General features: G+C 38.2%; 1 protein-coding gene across 1 annotated transcript in view; it reads right to left on the bottom strand.

The window, feature by feature from the left end:
- Window positions 1-16,049, bottom strand: part of RND2 (Rho family GTPase 2) — an 84,878-nt gene extending 68,829 nt beyond the window's left edge. The window contains exons 1-2 of the mRNA XM_072404019.1: window positions 15,847-16,049; window positions 671-758 (exon numbers count right to left, since the gene is read on the bottom strand). Of these exons, the coding sequence (XP_072260120.1) occupies window positions 671-758; window positions 15,847-15,972 (214 nt within the window). The 5' untranslated portion in view covers window positions 15,973-16,049. The remainder of the gene's footprint in view (window positions 1-670; window positions 759-15,846) is intronic.
- Window positions 16,050-18,521: the final 2,472 nt, after the last annotated feature.

Below are 18,521 nucleotides of genomic sequence, written 5' to 3'. Positions count from 1 at the left end.
CTGACACTTAAATTTCACTTACGTATAACTAGACGCAGCCATATAAATAAAACTATGAGTAATATATGGATCGTTTTATACCCACCCCTGTATGATTAGGCTACTGGCCAACATCTAGGTAGGTGTAAGCATTTCATAGCAACCCAAACAACTGTTTAGGTGAATTTACTCCTATTTTTTAGCTCTGCCTTTTCATTCATTAGATTTCAGTTCTTTCTGTGGGCCACTGGGTTTAAAATAATATGTGTATTGAAAACTGAAAAAGTGTATTTACAATTACATTAGCATGTTAATGATGGGGTAAATATTAGATATTTATTTATTTAATAAATACTTTTACATTTTTTTTTAAATCTTCAATTTTCAATAAACAAACAAACAGTGATTGTGCCTTTAGGGTCCCCCGTTTCAGGTTCACCTTGTTGTGGAGTAAATGACCACAAAGTTTTAACAATCTCAAGCCGTCATGCACATTTCTGTCTACAAAAACTCAACTTGATCTTACAGATTTTTTTTCTTAGTGTGTTACAATGCAATATACTAATACCAGCACATTCCAATTGTTTGGTGCACATAGTAAAAAAAAAGTTCTAAAGTAATAAATAACCTGAGGTTTAGGTATATATCAATACCATTTAAGAAGCAAATGTGTGACACTGCAGAAACTTACCAGACGTGTCCCACATGTTGAGCTCAATCCTCTGCTTGTCAATCTCAAAGCTGGCTGTGTAGTTCTCAAAAACAGTGGGGACGTAGTTCTAAAATGGAACAAAAACAAAGAGCTGTCAACATGTTCTTTGTTTACACTCACCTGAAAATGACTAGCAGCATGCTGTGATTTTATACTTATATGCTTCAACATTGTTCTAAAAGTTACCAGAATGTTTTGCAGAAATTTGCAAAGAAGCTTTTAGTCATCACAATGGCAAATGAAGATCAGCCATAGTTGAACAATTTGGTAATAACATTAATTTTTACTATTATAGTAGTATACAGTGAGATAAAGAAACATGGAAATGCACAAGAAAAGGCTTTGCTGAACATCCGATTCTGAAACTGTATAACAGTAAAAGCAATAAAAGTTTATCTGACTTGGTCTCCAGTATCTATGATGGATAGAGGCCCGTTTTTTTTGCTTTATGGCAGACGGCACAACTCGTACCAAAGAAAACATTACCCAATGCATTACACTCGAGCCAATTGGCCAAGGGTCCAGGTATATATGTATATATAATAAGGGTCTATCCTATTGCTGTCTGCTAATACAACTATCAATGATGATGGGTGTTTGCAATATTTAGAAAACAATTTTGTAAGGGAAAAATGGTTGTAAATTAGGCTGTAATGGGATACTGCTGAAGTAAGTATATGGTCCTAATAGGTATAATATAATTTGACACACATTTTCCCTATATAAGTTATTTCCAATCATTGTTAGAGGGGATTCCTTTACACATTCATCACTATACACTCAGGGAGTACACACCATCCCCTCTCTCTGCTATCTTCATCAAAGTTCCAATCCACTATAACAGTTCTCCAATAAAGTAAACCTATCAATGGAAGCTGCCATTGCTGCACTTATTATGAAAAATACCAACTGCCTAGATGTAAAACTGATCTTTTGGTGTCAGTTACACACTTGAAATACCAGGTCAAAAGCAATAGGAGGTTATATACTTTTCCAGTGATAGGTCTACCTTAAATCATTTGATCTACACCTTCTGTTGTCTGTCTAAGCACTCCATTCATTTAAGAGATATTTCTAAGGGATTTATTAGGGGAGATTTTAGTATATTAGGATGTTGAGAGGGGAGGCTAATAAATTATATTACCTAGGACATTTAATATGTATTTCAAGAAACAAAAACGTTTTAGTTTTAGAGGTTTATCTATCACTAAGACTGAAACTGGGAGAAAAAAAAATCAGGTTTTGAGTTGTTGACAGAAGAATACAAAAGGAAATCATTTATTGGGGACATCAGTTCTTGTGACAATGAACAAAAAGTTTATTCTAGGTATTTTAAAATAATTTCCTGGTATTTAAAAATAGAAACACTTTCACCCCTTTCCTATTTTATGCAAAACACCACCTAATGTCAGCGTCACTTAACTTCCCTATACAAAGTGTACAAATGTATGTAAAACTAAATAATAAACTTCCTCTAATTCTTGCTTTATACATTAACTTGTTTTATATTCATCTTAATATCAAATTAGATAATTACATTTTCACACTTTTTTTTAGCAATTTACAATCTCCTTTGTGATAGCATGTGTTAATAAATTCTAAACAATGAAAAAGCATAGAAGATAGAATTATGAAGCATTTCCCTAGATTTATGTTTTCCAAATGCATAAATGAGCATGTCAATAAAATAACACTATAAATAAGTCAATCAGCCATGTGTGAGCATATCATTCTTTAAAAAAAATGCAGTTGCCTAGCCATTGACCCATCACACTCTGTATATATATAAATATAAAACACTTCTTTTTGCATTAACCAGTCATGCAGGGTATAGCAGACACTCAACACTTACAGGTAGACTAATTAGAGATCAGGGGGGTTGGAAAACTGGGCTAATATTTTTCCTATTATAAGTCATCTCTGGGTTATTCTGCAACATGCCGCCCCCCCCCCCCCCCCTATTTTCCCTATAGGCTTATGTACAGTCACCCACTTTAATTATACATATTAGGTGAAATACTGACTGATAAAAAGAAGCTAAAATGGCCAACAGTAGACCTCAACATTGCCTAACTCTTGTTCTTGGTGTTTTTTTATTTGAACTATTACCCTGTTAGCTCCATCCTAAACCAGTGCATGTGTTAAACTAAGGTGGTATTCAAATCACGCACATGCCACTAAACACCCTTATTTAACATATGTTAACATGTGTTGTGCAAACATCCCACTCAAACACAAAGGCAATAAGCTTGTGTCCCATTTATAAAAGTAGGGACGCAGAGTGTATCCAGGGTTCTCTGCCTTAAACAAAATAATTATTAAAGAAGGTCTATCACAACAAACACAGAAAATGATTGCAAAGCCAGCACATGGTTGATAACCAAACCTATGCTACACCATATTTTATAAAACAGTTGATGCCTGTTAATTCACCTTTTTAAAATTCAGTGTTAAGCTGCATGAAGGTGTTATCATCTAGACAGATATAAATATTAATGAAGGTCTAAAAAGCTGACACAGATTGTACTCACTCTGCTTTAAAATATGATTTAAGCCAAAAAGATGTAATTGCATGTAACAAAAAACATTATTCTGAATTGTCCTAAAGTTGCATTATAGAGGTCCTATATAAAATGCAAGGAGAGGTTCTATACTTGTTATTTTCTGTTGGTTAAACCATACAAATTTAGATTGTGCATTCCCAACCTAAAGCTGAATTAGTCACATTAGGCTTGATTTATCAAAGCTCTCCAAGATTGGGGAAGTTATGGTATCACGCAGGTATGAGAGAACATGGGGGATCCAGCAAACCGGACATTGAATTTATAAAAAAAATTTGCTATTGGTTGGCAAATATTTTTAGTTCTTGACCAGATTTATTCCAGATTTGTTGAATTACCCAGGTTTCCCCATTATAGTCTATCTTCTCCATTTCAAAATTCTCCAAATCCGTGTGCATTCACATTAGTGTAGCAAGTCAGATAGAGTTCACCCCATTTCCTGCATAGAGAACATCCAGCATCTTCTAGTCTGTTCTTCCACAGGCTGACTATCCATGGCCCACTCCTTTCTATAGGATTTAAATGTTCAGTCATAGAGGTTCAGCATCACGCTGGGTATTACCTGGGGTGGTCTTCATGCAAATGCCGCCTGCATCAGAATATTTACTCTTTCATATTTCCAGTCATCTACCAAGGCCTTTTGATATTTGCACAACTTCCCCCAAGAATAAGCCCACTGCTTGCAACAGAGCTGAGGACTATACTGCATAGTTATAAACAAACTCCCTGCACCATTGCTGGCTTTACAAAGTTTTAAAGAAGTCTATATATCACCCCAAAAAGAGCAAGAAAAAAGAGAAAACTGAAATGGAAAAAAAAGAAGAGGATTTGGTTCCAAATTACAGAAAGTCACTCAAAAAGCAGCCTTATAGAAGCTAAGCATGTAATATATGCTAGCTTCTGTTCAAATTCACAATTGTGAAATGTATTAGTAGTTGCCTGACAAAGTATTAATTATTTAATTAGATTTATTGGTTCTTAGGTTGGGGACATTTCAACTGTACATCATACACTTTCATGTTAAAACAAATAAAGCCAGTCCTAACGTCTTCTCATTCACCTTATCATATCAACCACCCGTATTCATGTTCTACTGCGCATTCATACCAAACCAAGTGAAAAAAATATTGCAGACTCTAGGGAGTCGGAAGAAAATTATCATTTTATAATAAGTTATGTAAATGAAGCAGGGATATTCTTGTTAGATACAACAGGAGCTGACTGAATCTATTCTTTGGAGACTATAGCCATATATGCCCATGTGCATTTGATGATAAGCCTTCACAAGTCATTTACTGAAGACAATAAATTTGCTATTTTTATTTCACTAAAGATAACCATAGTCATAAGATGATCATTGCCGCATTTATATGATTCTATCAGAGTTGCGCAGTGGCTTCCATGTTGATATATAGCAGGATACAGTTCTAGCAATGGCCATTACATTAAGGCTGCTAGCGGTTAGCTCACTACTGACTTCATAAACTTAGGGCGATTATGTAGCCAGAACACTTACTATAACACAAGTTTCATTAAGGATGTATGTGCACAAGTATCCAGAACACCCGAGACTGCTGCGGGGGCACCATTATCTTGGGTGTGATGGAAAAAACCCCAATAAAGTCAATGCTGTCACTCAAGTGGCACTTTATAGTTTAGTAGTATTGTATTCCTGTTTGTTCCTTTCCCTGTAGCTACATGAAAGTTAGGAAGGAAGAAGTGAAAAGATTAGGCAAAAAAAGAAGTTACTTATAGGAAATGAGAGGGTTATGATATGCAAGTGGGGGCTGTGCTGAGCAAGTTAAACTCATATTTAAAGTTTGGGACAGGGTCTCTTTAAACATATGCACATGTAAACAATCTGAGAATGCATGTGTATGGAAATGTTAAAAATGATCAGTAAACCAACTTTATACAATAAATTCTTTAGCGACAACCACAATGTAAAACATGCATTTTAAGGTGTCTATATGTATTTATCAATGTCTTTTTTTAATATTCTGGGTCCTGCAAAAACTTTAGAAACTCTGATGGAAGAACTGACATTCTGGTGTATTCTAGCCTGGAAAGGAATGTAGCCACCAAATCCACACTGCAAAATAATAAAATTTTGTTCCTAAGATTAGTTATCCTTTAGCAAACTCTTTCAATATGTACATAAGAACCCTGATAATAAACAGCCCTGAGCAAAGTATATGGGATAGAATATGCCATCACACAATGGATGCAATAACAATTAATTATTGCTCAATTTTAATAAAGGATTTTCAGGCCTGTATGGTGTTGGGGAAGCCAACTGAATACCACAGATCTATCTACAAAAAAGGGATTTGATTGTTACTGCAAGTTATACTACCATCCCAAGTATGCACACTGTTCCAACACATTCTAAAAATTGGCACACAGTAACAGAGAGAAATAACCTTTATTTTGCACTTTTCTCATCTCCGCTGATCTTTTTACCATAATTTCAAAATCTGTGCTGCCACAAAACACTTTATATGTAGCCAAGAGGTGGAACAAATAATTATTTAACCTTATGATAACTGTAATTTCAAATAAAATTAGCTCTTAGGTGTTGCATAATACATAGCATATAGAACATTGTATTTGCATACATGGATTGGCAAGACTTTAACCCCATTGGTAATCTTTGCAATATGCTAGAGAAGACTTTACGCATTAGTCTGACTCAAGGGGTCTCCCATGCTTCTTATAGCCAGGCTTTAATAGCTTTTTAATATACTGTATAATATATATTCTAATAGCTTTTTTAACTTTCAGTCAACTGCTCAGGCTGGGCTTTTGATACAATATCACTGGTAAAGGATGAAAGATCTATACTTTGTATCTTTTTTTTACTTTGTATCTTTTCTACTCCAGATCCCCTCTGCAGCAAAACAGACAGGCTGCCAGCTAACTTTTACCTTCTACACTCAGTACCAACCTACCATCATTTTCAAAGTTTTTTAACTATATACTATCAATAGCTATGTGTGTCCCACTGGAGAGTCTTGATGTACCATGGTAGGTATAAAGCTTTGTTGACAGAGTTTTTTAAGCTGTTTTAGTTACCTTTACCACCTAAAACTTCTTGCAAAAATGGTAACAATGAAGTGACCACTTGCAAACACATGATTACACTCTTTATAAACATGGGACACTAGGAAGTCACACAGGGGCAATGGACATTTTGGGCATTATGCAAAGGCAATTGAAAAATGGGACACATTAAGGGTGCGGACGTTAGGAAGCTGGAATAAAGTATTGGGAAACACTGGACCCATCAATACAAGAAAAGTAGTATAGTACAACTATAGATGGAACAATGCACTTTGCAGTTGCTGTCTTTTTTCATTCATATTTTTTTTTCTTTTGTGATTTCACAATTTATTCTACCTCCAATATCATGGCTCACTAGTCAATGATTGCAGACAATTTTCTTGCTCTGTCTTAGATCCCTTGACAAGCTCTTTCCTTTTCCACTCACAGGCATTATCCCCATTCAGCCCATTTTCACTCCCAAGAGAATGCTTCTCACCAGCTGTTGTGTCACTACCTTGAGTGCCTAAATAATTTAGATGTCTAATGAATGGGAGCCTATACCACAAAAGGTTAGAGGTTGAATCACTGGGTGAGGCATTTTCTTTGTAAATCATTTTCCTTTGCCCTGCTTCACAATAAAAAAAAAAACTCTATGACTGTTTTTTTTTTACTGTAGTCTGAAAGAAAATGATTTATCAAGAAAATGGTTCAAATATGGAAAGAAGCTGCCACCTCCGCATTTTAAGTATTATGCTTATGTCTGCTGAGCTAATCAGCCATTAAACAAATTGACATAATCGAGAAGCTCGCAAATCACTTTTTCTGGGGGGGGGGGGGAAATAAATACTCTGATGGAAAAAAATGCTGGATGGCCAAAGTATTTTAACCTAATGACACAAGACAGCTGTCTTCCCCACAAATGATAATGTTTTAACTATACGGATTTACTAGCTTTCTCAGTTTACTAGCATTCTCAACTTCATAACGGAGGATCAGTTCTTATTATTCTATGCAGAGCACGTCACGCTTATTATAAAGGAAGATGTTGACTAATCAGTGCCCAATGACCTAGCTAGCTGATATTATTATGTGAAGAGCACAGTAGGCATATAGAACAGTGCTAATTATTGGAGTTGCCAAATTAAGCCACCAGCTAACTCATTGTGCCATACACAATAGGTGGCATAACAGTTCACTGAAACGTCTTTGCAAAGTTAAGCTGCGTACACACTTCCAATTTTTATCGTTCAAAATGAACGATGAACGAACGACGAACGATCGATTGGGCAAAAATCGTTCGTAAAAAAAGTAACCAACGACGCCGACCAACGAGAATAGTCGTTGGAAATGAACGATCGGACCGGCGGATCGGATTGGACGACGATCGTTGACCATCTATCGTATGTACGGTCGTTCAGTGATCGTTCATGGTCTGAGCATGCGCGATGAACGAACGTTCGCTCACTTCCTGTGGTGCACATCACTTCCTGTATCGTTCAAACGATCTCATCTATCGTGTGTACAATATCTGCGAACGATCGGGTCGTTATCTGTATGTACAGGATCGGTGCTATACGATCGTTCGCAGATATCGTGCAGGATCGTTCGTCGTTCGTTTACCAACGATAATAATTGGAAGTGTGTACGTAGCTTTAGGCTGCGTACACACGTGCAAAAATTATCGTTGGAAACAAATGACTAACCACTGATCGTCCAATAATTATTAACAAAAAAAGTGCGCAACGACGCATATGAATGATGATTTTCACTGGAAATGACCTTCTAGGCGGATGTGTGTACCGTCGTTCAGTGATCGTGCATATTTCTGCAATACACTTTCTCCTTTACATGTCACTTCCTGCATCATTCAAACGATCGTATCTAGCGTGTGTACACTATTGGTGGATTATATTTGAACAATTGTATAGGTAAATCATGTACAGAATTGTGCACAATACGGTCACTCAAAATAATCGTGCATAATCGTTGATCTGTTGTTAGTGGTTCGACAATTATTGCACATATGTGCGTAGTCTAAGGCTACGTACACACGTACAATATTTGATGGAAACGAATGATTAACACCAATCGATATATAAGCGTTAACAAAAAAAAAAAGTGCAAAAAGCAGGCCAACAACACTGATGAACGAGGAATGTAGATGGAAACGAACAACAATCCTGTAATATTCTGTTTGGGCGATGATCGTTCACTACCTATTGTGTGTACAGTCTTTCAGTGATTGTGGATTGTTCTGCAGTACACTTTCTTCGGGACCTGTCACTTCCTGCATTGTTCAAATGATCGTATCTAGTGTGTGTACATTACATTATTGGTGGATTATATATGAACTAATAATTTGAAATAATTGTTCATCTGTCATTAGTCGTTCATTTTCTAACGACAAATATTGCACGTGTGTACCTAGCCTAAGTGCTAATAAGACAGATTGGTATAGGTAAGGCCACTGAACGTAGTAATTCTACCTCACATGACCTACCTATTTTTGACTTCCTTATGTTCATTAGGGCTGTAACAATATTTACATAATATTAGTAGTAGATGCAATGTTCATCCAGGTTTCCCATGGTTGAGTGGTACATGATATGTTATAGTTGTACAGCATCATTCATTACTTTGATATACCATGTTAGAGACAATACGGAATCACTAGACCAGACTTTCCTGACTTATTTAACATGTGAGCACCCTGAAAAAATGTTAAGGTCTCAGGGAACCCCCTGTTATAATTGCTATCATCACAGCTTACAGTACATTAGCGCGATCATTGTAATTAATGCCTCTTACATTGCTGGCCAGTGGGAAGAATGTCACCCTTACGAATAGCCAAAAAGATCTATGACCTGAGAAACACAAATTGCTCAAAGCTCAGAGAACCCCTGGCATTCTTTAGCAGAACCCTGGTTTAAGAAACACTGTACTAGATCAATTTGGATCAAAATCTACTATCCCACCCAAAGCTCACTTTTATCACTGCAAAATTACAAAAAAAACTACTTTACTATTTAACTAGTACTGTGCTGCACAAAATATTTACTAGTCATACAATAAGCTTTCAAAAAACTATCCTGACTGCTAAATGGTTACGGTCAGGGTCAGTATGACCCTTTACATGAGCACAATCTGTCTTCCTATTACACAGTAGTTCTATAACACAGGCATTTATACAACAATTTATAGTAGTTTGACACACGCAATCTAATTAGGGTTATGTGATATAACTGGATCTTACTGCTGTTGATAAAATAACACAACACAATATGAAATACTTAAAGCTGAAGACAAAGTCTAATATCTAAAAAGGTGATGGTTAAACATGCTAATATAAGAATAATAAAAATAAAATAATAAACTATAGGACCCCCTCCAAATGCCATGACAGATACAATGCTTTAGTCAATATATGTTAAAAATCATGACATAAAAGACTGTTGCCCCTTTCTGGTGCACCTATTTTAATTTACACATTGCCTCCTTTTCTCTTCTTCTCAGTGTTTACTACCCCTCCCAGATCTCACTTGCAGATTACCCCCTCCTGAGTTCTGTCACTATTACTGAAGGGCTTTTACATTCATTCAGATTGATACTATCAAGTATCATTTTCCACCTTCTTTTTTGATCTTCTAGTCAATGTAGCATTCCCTTTATTATTTGGCAATGTGAATTTATTCCGCCCAGTCTGGCTGTTTTTGTTCCTCTTTGTTGTCATCTTGTGCCCCACTGGCATTTTCACACTCACTATTTGGCCTCACTTGCAACACACAGCAAACAAAATACATAGTATTAATATGCAAACATGGCACCTCCTAGAAAAAACAAAAGAAGACCACACTGTGTGGTTGTGTACCAGAAAACAATCAGAAAGCATGCAGATTACACACAGTCAGAGCACACATAATCAGATCAGACAGCACACAGTCAAAGCACACACAGCAATAAATGTACAATGCATATAAACAATTCCAATTATTAACATTGTTAACCATTGTCAGAAGAGTATGGCTGCAGCATGGCAGAATAATTCTGCACTTAACATAACATTGATACTTTCCTTTTACAATACTCAATTATGTACACATTTGGAAGATTTCTGTGTAGTGTATCTGCAAAGTGGAGACTGGGGTATAACTGAATACAATGACTTGTTTGAGAACAAAGCACAATGTAACAGAATGCAGATGACAAAGGAAAGACAGTTTAACAAAGATGTCTGCACAAATGTGAAAATTTATAAAGCACAATTTTACAGCTGTTTTAGTAGTCACATGACAGATTTATCCCGTGATAAAGAACTCTAGTATCCTTTGCTTGCCATGTTGGTGTTTTACAGTAAACTAGTATAGTATAACGGAACCCTCGGACAATCAGCAGCATTATTACTTTGCATACATAGTAAAGACTCTAACTGCATTGTAACATTAAGGCTACGTACACACATGCAATGGTTCTAATCTGATAATCGGCTCAGGGCTGATATGGGACAAGAACCTGCCGTGTGTACAATGCTCATCGTCCGAACGACCATCCTGGCGGATCCACAGTTGACGGAAGACAAATAATTGTAATGCAAGTGAAGGGGAGAGAGCGCAGTGGGGTGCTGCTTCATCATTCTCCCCTCCCCATAGAGCAGAATGACCCTGAATGTACAACACTCATTTATGCATGCATCGTGCAGTTTTTTTCATTGGAAAGGATTGTGAAAGATCTTTTCCAATGACAAATATTGAACGTGTGTATGTAGTCTTAAGCTGCGTACACACTGCCAATTTTTGTCGTTGGAAAGGATCTTTCACGATCCTTTCCAACGACAAGGGAGTGAACGATGCATGAACGGTGCTGTACATACAGCACCGTTCATGCTCTATGGAGAGGGGAGGGGGAGAGCGACGGAGCGGCACCCTGCTGCGCGCTCTCCCCTTCACTTTCATTACGATCGGCTGTCGTCCATCGTCCGTGGATCCGGCAGGTCGGTCGTCCGGACGATGGACGACACCGACTGTACACACGGCAGATTTTCGCCCGATAATTGGCCGATGCCGATTATCGGGCGATAAAAATCTGACGTGTGTACGTAGCTTTAGTCTGGGTAAATATTGAGGCTATTAGTGCACATCAAACAACACAAGTAGCAGGTACATGAAGTCCTTACTGTGAGACTTCAGAAATATGGAAAGCAACAATATATTTTCCTAATGCTCAACGCTAACCTCCTCACCCAGGTTTGCTCATTTAGTCTAAAGAGGAGGCTCCCTCCCTCTTGTATGACAAGTTTCCCAAAGCTAGACCTCTTGCCACTGGTCGCAGGGCTTAGATGACATGTACAATGCCAGATCAGTGGTCCAGAATTGTATGGGATGGTGGCAAAAAAATATTAAACCACATTCCTATTCACAAGTGCACCAACATTTATTCTGAATTAGCCAATCAAGCAACAGGCACACTTTGATAGTGAATATTAAAATGGAATTAGTAGGAAGTAGGCATTCAAGTTTTAGACAAAAAAACAAAGGAAAAAATGTAAACTTATCTTGAGAAAAGAAGAAGGATGCCACTTGGCTCCTCCTTCATGCGTGGGGATGCCATAGAAGGAGGAGGACCTGGAGTGGTGTATAGGCGCTATCCTATCACCATTGGCTGAAGCTAGTTATAAAGTGGGGAGCATTCCCACCCCTAACAGTTCCAATGGCTGCTCTGGTTGTTAGAGGCAGGAACGATACCCTCTGTAGGACACTGTACACTGCAGCCAGAACAGAAGGATTCTGCCAGTATATAGGATGGCAACAGGGTGAGAAAAGGAAGTAACTTTAAAATAAAAAATTTAAAAAAAACTTAAAAATGTATAGATGTTTCAGGATTGGATGGCAGAGTAATTGTTCATCTGATATGTTTTAATTCAGATTTGCTTTTGTGTTTTTCGCACTTTAACCATGAGACTTCTGCCTCCTATGCTCAATAATGATACATACTGAATAACCCTACAAAAGACAGAACTCAGAGAAGAATATATATATATATATATATATATATATATATATAGTCTGGATTAGACACAAAAAGCTGAACAGACTACAACATATGATATACTCATTACACCAGGAAACTATAACTGCAGAAAATTATTCTTTTCAAGAGACATAAATCATATGTTTCTGGTGATTCAGTGTCACCGAGTAGATTCCGTAAATAATGTTGTATAAGCAAACACAGCAATGTAAGTAGATCACAGTACAGGAAATTGTCTGCATCTCATAGTCACATTTATTGTTCATTCATAAACTGCAGCAAACAAATCTAGAACTCCAGGTATGTCGAGTAAATTCTACACATACCCATCAAAATCCATAGCACTGTTGATTTTCAGCACTGGAGAAATAAAAAATGCAGCACTATTATATTAGCATGGTCAGCCTATAAATATTCTGCAGTCACCAGTCTGGATATATTTTGTCTAGGCTTTTTTGTTCAATAAAGCGCACCTCGCTATAACCTTATCTGGTTATAATTCCTCCAATAAAGTCAAACCCATATTTTTTCAACATTAACATAAAAAAAGCTTAACAACAGAAGATGCCAAAACTAAAAGCAAGACATACATTATCATGGTAATAAATACTCCACTATAAGAAATGCATAGCATATGTCTGATGGCAGATGATTGCTGTAGCATTACGTCTGACCTAATTGAAAGTGCAGAGTTTAAAATAAAAAAAATTGCTGTAATGCTTGTTGCAATGTAATCTGCCAGCTTGCTATTACACATGCACTCCGGAAAATTACACACACACAAACCCTACATGTAGCATCTTGGTTGAGCACGTCTTGTGAAAGAAAGCTGTGTACGGATTTCATTTGCAAGCTCTGTGGGCCTGACGGAAAGTGTCAGTTTTATGGAGCAGGACCATGGAGCCCACACGAGCAAAACACTGAATTCTCAAGCGCTTTCAAACACCAATTAGTGAAATCTCCCAGGACTAAATAATCCTGTACGGTAATAACATGGACAATGTTTTTATTTTTTTAGCCACTGAACTGATTATTTTAAAGTACTTTCCAAAGGGGGGCTGAAAACATCAGCTAAAGAGACATTTTGGCCAATTTATTTCATAGACGCTTGGTTTGCTTGGCACATCAATGCCATTTAGTGTAGTAAAAGGTATATGATAAGCTTGTGATCACATCTGGACAGAATACAAACATTTTATTTAGAGGTGTATGACATTTTCTCTGAAACCCAAACTGTCCTTGTCTCCCACCATAGGATATTATTGCTTAATCAGACCATTGTTATGTATTTAACTGACAAAAATACAAAATATTGGACAAAAAAAGAAAAATGTTTATAAATATGTCTTTGATGTAAACTGTAAATGAACAGTGCTCCTAGTGGTAAACATAAACCGTACAAAGCTTCCAAATGAACAGCAGATGCTTCGCAACACTCTGAAGGACCTATGGCCTGCACCATAGAATGCCACCGGGGTTATTAAATGGAAAGTCACAAAAATGTCAAAAAAGAGTAAATGTAAACTAGGTATGCAAACACAACAAAGCACTGATGCAATATTGACTACACAAATATATAGTTAAAGCAAAACTTTAAAATACCACCCTGCCCTAGAAATTCGGGGTTCCAACTACTTCTGGCTGGTCTGGCAAAGGTCACGCCTCTGAATTATGCACACAAGGAAGATTAGATTGAAAAGTTTTATGCTTCTTTAAATCCTTTGTAAAGCACTGCATGGGGACTAAGTGATTACATTGACTGCTTCTTAGTATCACCCTTCTGATATGCCAGGGATTCTAGAGAACAACAGTGGACCATGAAGTCATTGGCTTACTCTTAGTTCATAATAAGTATATCAGATTTAGTACTTTCTCGTAAAAGCCTTTTGTTTTTTTTCGTTCTCCATGCAGTGATTTTGGATAAGATGACTCATTCCTATACAATTTTACTATATACCTCAATGTACTGCAAGCTGATATATAAGAACACATGGTGTGGATACAACCCAGGAATGAACTGATCACAGCTCTCCATGGAATCACATTATTTGTCAGAAATAACCAACATAGGATACCAATTTGGGAAGGAGAGACTAGATCCTCCCAGACAACTAGCAATGGATCTTAGCGTAATATCACACCTAGGCTTATAGTGGACAAACAACAAAGAGGCCAACCAAACAACTGTAAAAATCATCATTCTGTTTACAAGATCTGAAATAATAAGCAAGAACCCAATTAGCAAAAGTTGGGACTTCTCAAAGTCAAAAACCATACCACTCTTTCTGAAAGCTGTGCATTCAAGAGATAACAATGAAAGCCTATTGATTCTGATTATCTGGTAACTTGGTGCAATTAAGAAAACCATCTACATAGGTAAATTAATAAATGATGATGATGAATAGGCGAGAAGGTGCCTCAGCAGCATAGGAGTTCTGCCTAAGTGCCCCTGTTCACCTAGTCCTGCCCTGGACAGATAGATAAATAGGAAGAACGACAAGTGACAGAAGGGATAGGGTGCTCCAGCACCAGAAGTGGACCGTCCTGCCCTTGGCTTGGCCCTAGATAGATAATGAAAAGCTGTTGCAGTGGAATAGATATAAGGTGCTAATCTTTTTGCCAAAGCACTCCTCACCTGCATACCCCTTGGTCCAATTTTAGATAAATAAATAAATATATAACAAGGTGCACCGAGCCATAGGTACAAGGTCTGACCTTTTTCACACCCCTTTTTGCTAAAGTGCCCCTCTTCTACCTAACCCCCGGCCTGGCACTAGGAAGATGGTTAGATACTGAAAAGGTGCTTCAGTAACACTGGTAGAAGGTCTTTTCCTTTTTTGCACCCCCTTCTGCAAATCGCTCCTTTTCTGCCTCCCTCTCAGGCCAAAATCTAGATAAATAAATAGATTGAGAAACAAAGTGCTTTAGCAGCATTGGTAGAAAGTCCTGCTCTCACCCCGTCTCTTCCATCTACCCCTTGACCCAGCCATAGATAGATAACAGGGCGCATAGGTAGGTTTGCTTTTTTGCACCCCCTTTCTGCCTACCCCTAGAAAAAAGTGATAAGGTCTTTTTCCTAATTAATGTACAGCGCTGCATAATATGTTGGCGCTATATAAATCCTGTTTATTAATAATAATACCACCCAAGGCCAAAGTACCAACTTGAAGCAACACAGATCTCCTGCCCTTCATGCACCCAAGGTGGCCACCTCTTCCACCTACCCCCTGGATAGATAGAACTGGTGATAGCCAATCAGAAGTCAAGCTGGACAAGAAAACCAAAATCACAAACACACTTTAACTCATTATTCCCCAGCAGATCCAATTCTTACACACAGCTCCCATTCATAAATCCTTGCTAACAGCAGACAATGATTGGAATGAACTCTCTCCAGTGATAGTGAATCATTCATCCTCCGATGGTGTGTAGAGTGAATCCCCTGCAAGGAATCTGCAGCTATGACATGGGTGCATGCAGCACACAAGAGATCACAGGTAGGTGCACAGCATGGCGTTCATCTACCTCTGGATAGCAATCCTTGGCAAAGACATGGAGCAGAGAAGTCTTTCCACACTGAGTGTCCCCGACCACCACTATTTTACAGCGAGCCATCTGCTTGTCCATCGTCTCCTCCGTGTCCTCAGACATGGAGCTCTCCCCCGGCCAGCGGAACACACAGACACAGCGATCATCAACCTCCCAACATCTCTCCGTGACTGCACAGCCCGGCCAGCCCCAGACCTGGCAACTTCACCTACACGCCTCCGTCAACGTGTCCGCCTATCGGAAGCCGCTGGATGGAGGAAATTAGCATAAAGGGCGTGCTGAGCGCTCCTAGCGTGTTGTAATAAGATATGGATCGCCACAAGTAAGCATAGGAGTCAGGAAATAAAGAGGCAATGATGGGACTCTTTGTTCTAAAGGATATATTATGGGGATGAATAGTTACATGAAACAACCAGTGTGTTTTTTTTGTTTTTTTTTACTTTCATTGCCCCTGATGAAAATTTAACATCTGTCCAACTGTCCCATAGACAGCGCTTGGTGATCCATCATGCCAACAGCTAATGACCGCTTATGTTTACTATGGGGAGGACACAGCAGGTTGCCTTCCACTTCCCCTTCATTCGCCAATTGTCCATTCCTGTAATGGGTCTCCACAACAAAAATCTAGCACAACCTTTTTCAACCTCATTACCACATAAAGTCCACGGGGAACCCTTTTTATAATTACTTTATCTCCAGCGCACAATACATTATTATTGTTATGGCCAGTGGGAAGAATGTCACCCCTACAGACAGCCAAGGTGATTATTGGTGTCACTTCCTGACCCGAGAGTCCCAAACTTCTCCAGGAACCCCAAGCAACCTCTGGAGGAACCCTAGGATTCCACACTGATTTAGTGGCTGCATATGGGTGCAGCGTTTGTTGTCTCTAAAGCCAATTGTTCGTTATGGCATTATCATTTGTGTGTTTGTCATGTGCTAAGATTCCTTCAATTAGTAATTTTGAGTAATATTACAATCAACATATAAATTAATTTGCAACCAACTACAAGTAATAAATGTATTACTTTCACTTGCTAAGTAACTGACTGGCATAGGAAGGAGAGTAAAAATTCTATCTGGAATAAACAAAAAAGCTTTGTGTAATTTTTTTTTTGCAACTATTAATCTATCGAAATATAGCAGCATCCCACCACAATGGATGCACACCCAGGTGTACAGCTAAGCTCCATTGGGGTGCTATTTGGAATTAATAGAGATGGATAGTGTACCTCCCACTCAGCCAGAAATATCTATCCCTTAGTCCCCTTAGTCTAAGTATACATGGGTACCTATGTGGCCACCAGTGGTGGACGTAGCCAACAGTAGGCCCCTGTGACATGAACTGACATGATCCCCCCACTTCACTTATAACTAATTTCATTTTACAAATATAAACCCCACCAGTTCCCATCTGCCCCTCTAGAAAGCATTTTGAACTTACTGGATCTTCAGAATCTCAGTGTCTCCCTCCTTATTTTTACCTAACTTAGTGAATTAGGTGAAGCTGATTTAAACAACCCAATGTGCATGCTTTTTTTTTTTTTGGGTGGGGTGATCCAGCAAACCTGGAATGGATCTGGTCCAGACATTTGCTAACAAATAGCTAATGACTTTACTGGAAATCCATTCCAGGTTTGCCCACCCAGCTTCACTGGTGAAGGTGTATCCTCTCCAGCCTTGGAGAACTTTAATGAATCAGGGCCATGGTGTCTAAATCAACCCAAGAACACACAAGCAGCTCAAGAAATTTCAAGTGAAGGGGTCTCCATGCTTCCTATTTACATGTATCTCTTGACTGGGATGGAGGGCTCCTGGGGTAGAGCCTGATCATTGCATTTCACCTTGAGTGTGTAAGAATATAAAGGGTAGAATCTTTCATTCTTCTTGAAGGATCCTGGTGAAGCTGAATATCTCAAATATCTAGTGCTTATCTAATGATTTTCCAGATTGTCCCCTCACCTAGGTGAATGAACTAAGGGCTGGGGTATAAGGAAGTATCAATTCCAATTTAGGAGTGTCAATTTATATCAAGCTCAAAATAATATTGGTCCAAAGAAAACTCTATGATTAAGCTCCACTAAGAAGAGAAACACATAGGAGTGTGCCTATGATCTGGCACACCTATATATAATTTATAAAGTTGGTGGTGCAGATTAACAGTATGCAGTCTATCGTTTTCTTAAGTGCCTGGATGTGGGGAGGCGATAGGATCCAGTAGTTGAGCTTGCGCCTTTCACTGGTTTCTGACCTGTAGAAATATTATTTGTATAATTTAGATACTGCAAGTCCAAAGTAGCAATATCCATTTTGCTTCAAATCTTCCACTCCACTGGCATCCATGACATCTTTATTACCGTGTTGTCACTATCATTAGAACATCTACCTTGCATCAATAAGAAGTATACTGCTTGCCTTCTTTGATGTTCATATCCAAAAGGTCTCCTATCCCCTGAGGAAGCCCACTGGGGCGAAACGCATCGGTTGTGAGAGTCTAGGTCACTTACTGAACATCTTATATAACAATTATAAGTTTTGGTTATATGGGTCTCCAATTATATGTAAGGAACCCTAATTGTGTATCTGTGCTGAAAACAGCTCCCTATGGGGAACTATATGGCTTCTGATATTTTGTCTTTGTGTATAATATT

This window comes from Pyxicephalus adspersus, chromosome 3 (genome assembly GCF_032062135.1).
Source record: "Pyxicephalus adspersus chromosome 3, UCB_Pads_2.0, whole genome shotgun sequence".
Taxonomy (NCBI): Eukaryota; Metazoa; Chordata; class Amphibia; order Anura; family Pyxicephalidae; genus Pyxicephalus; species Pyxicephalus adspersus.
This window is presented reverse-complemented; position numbering and strand designations above follow the sequence as displayed.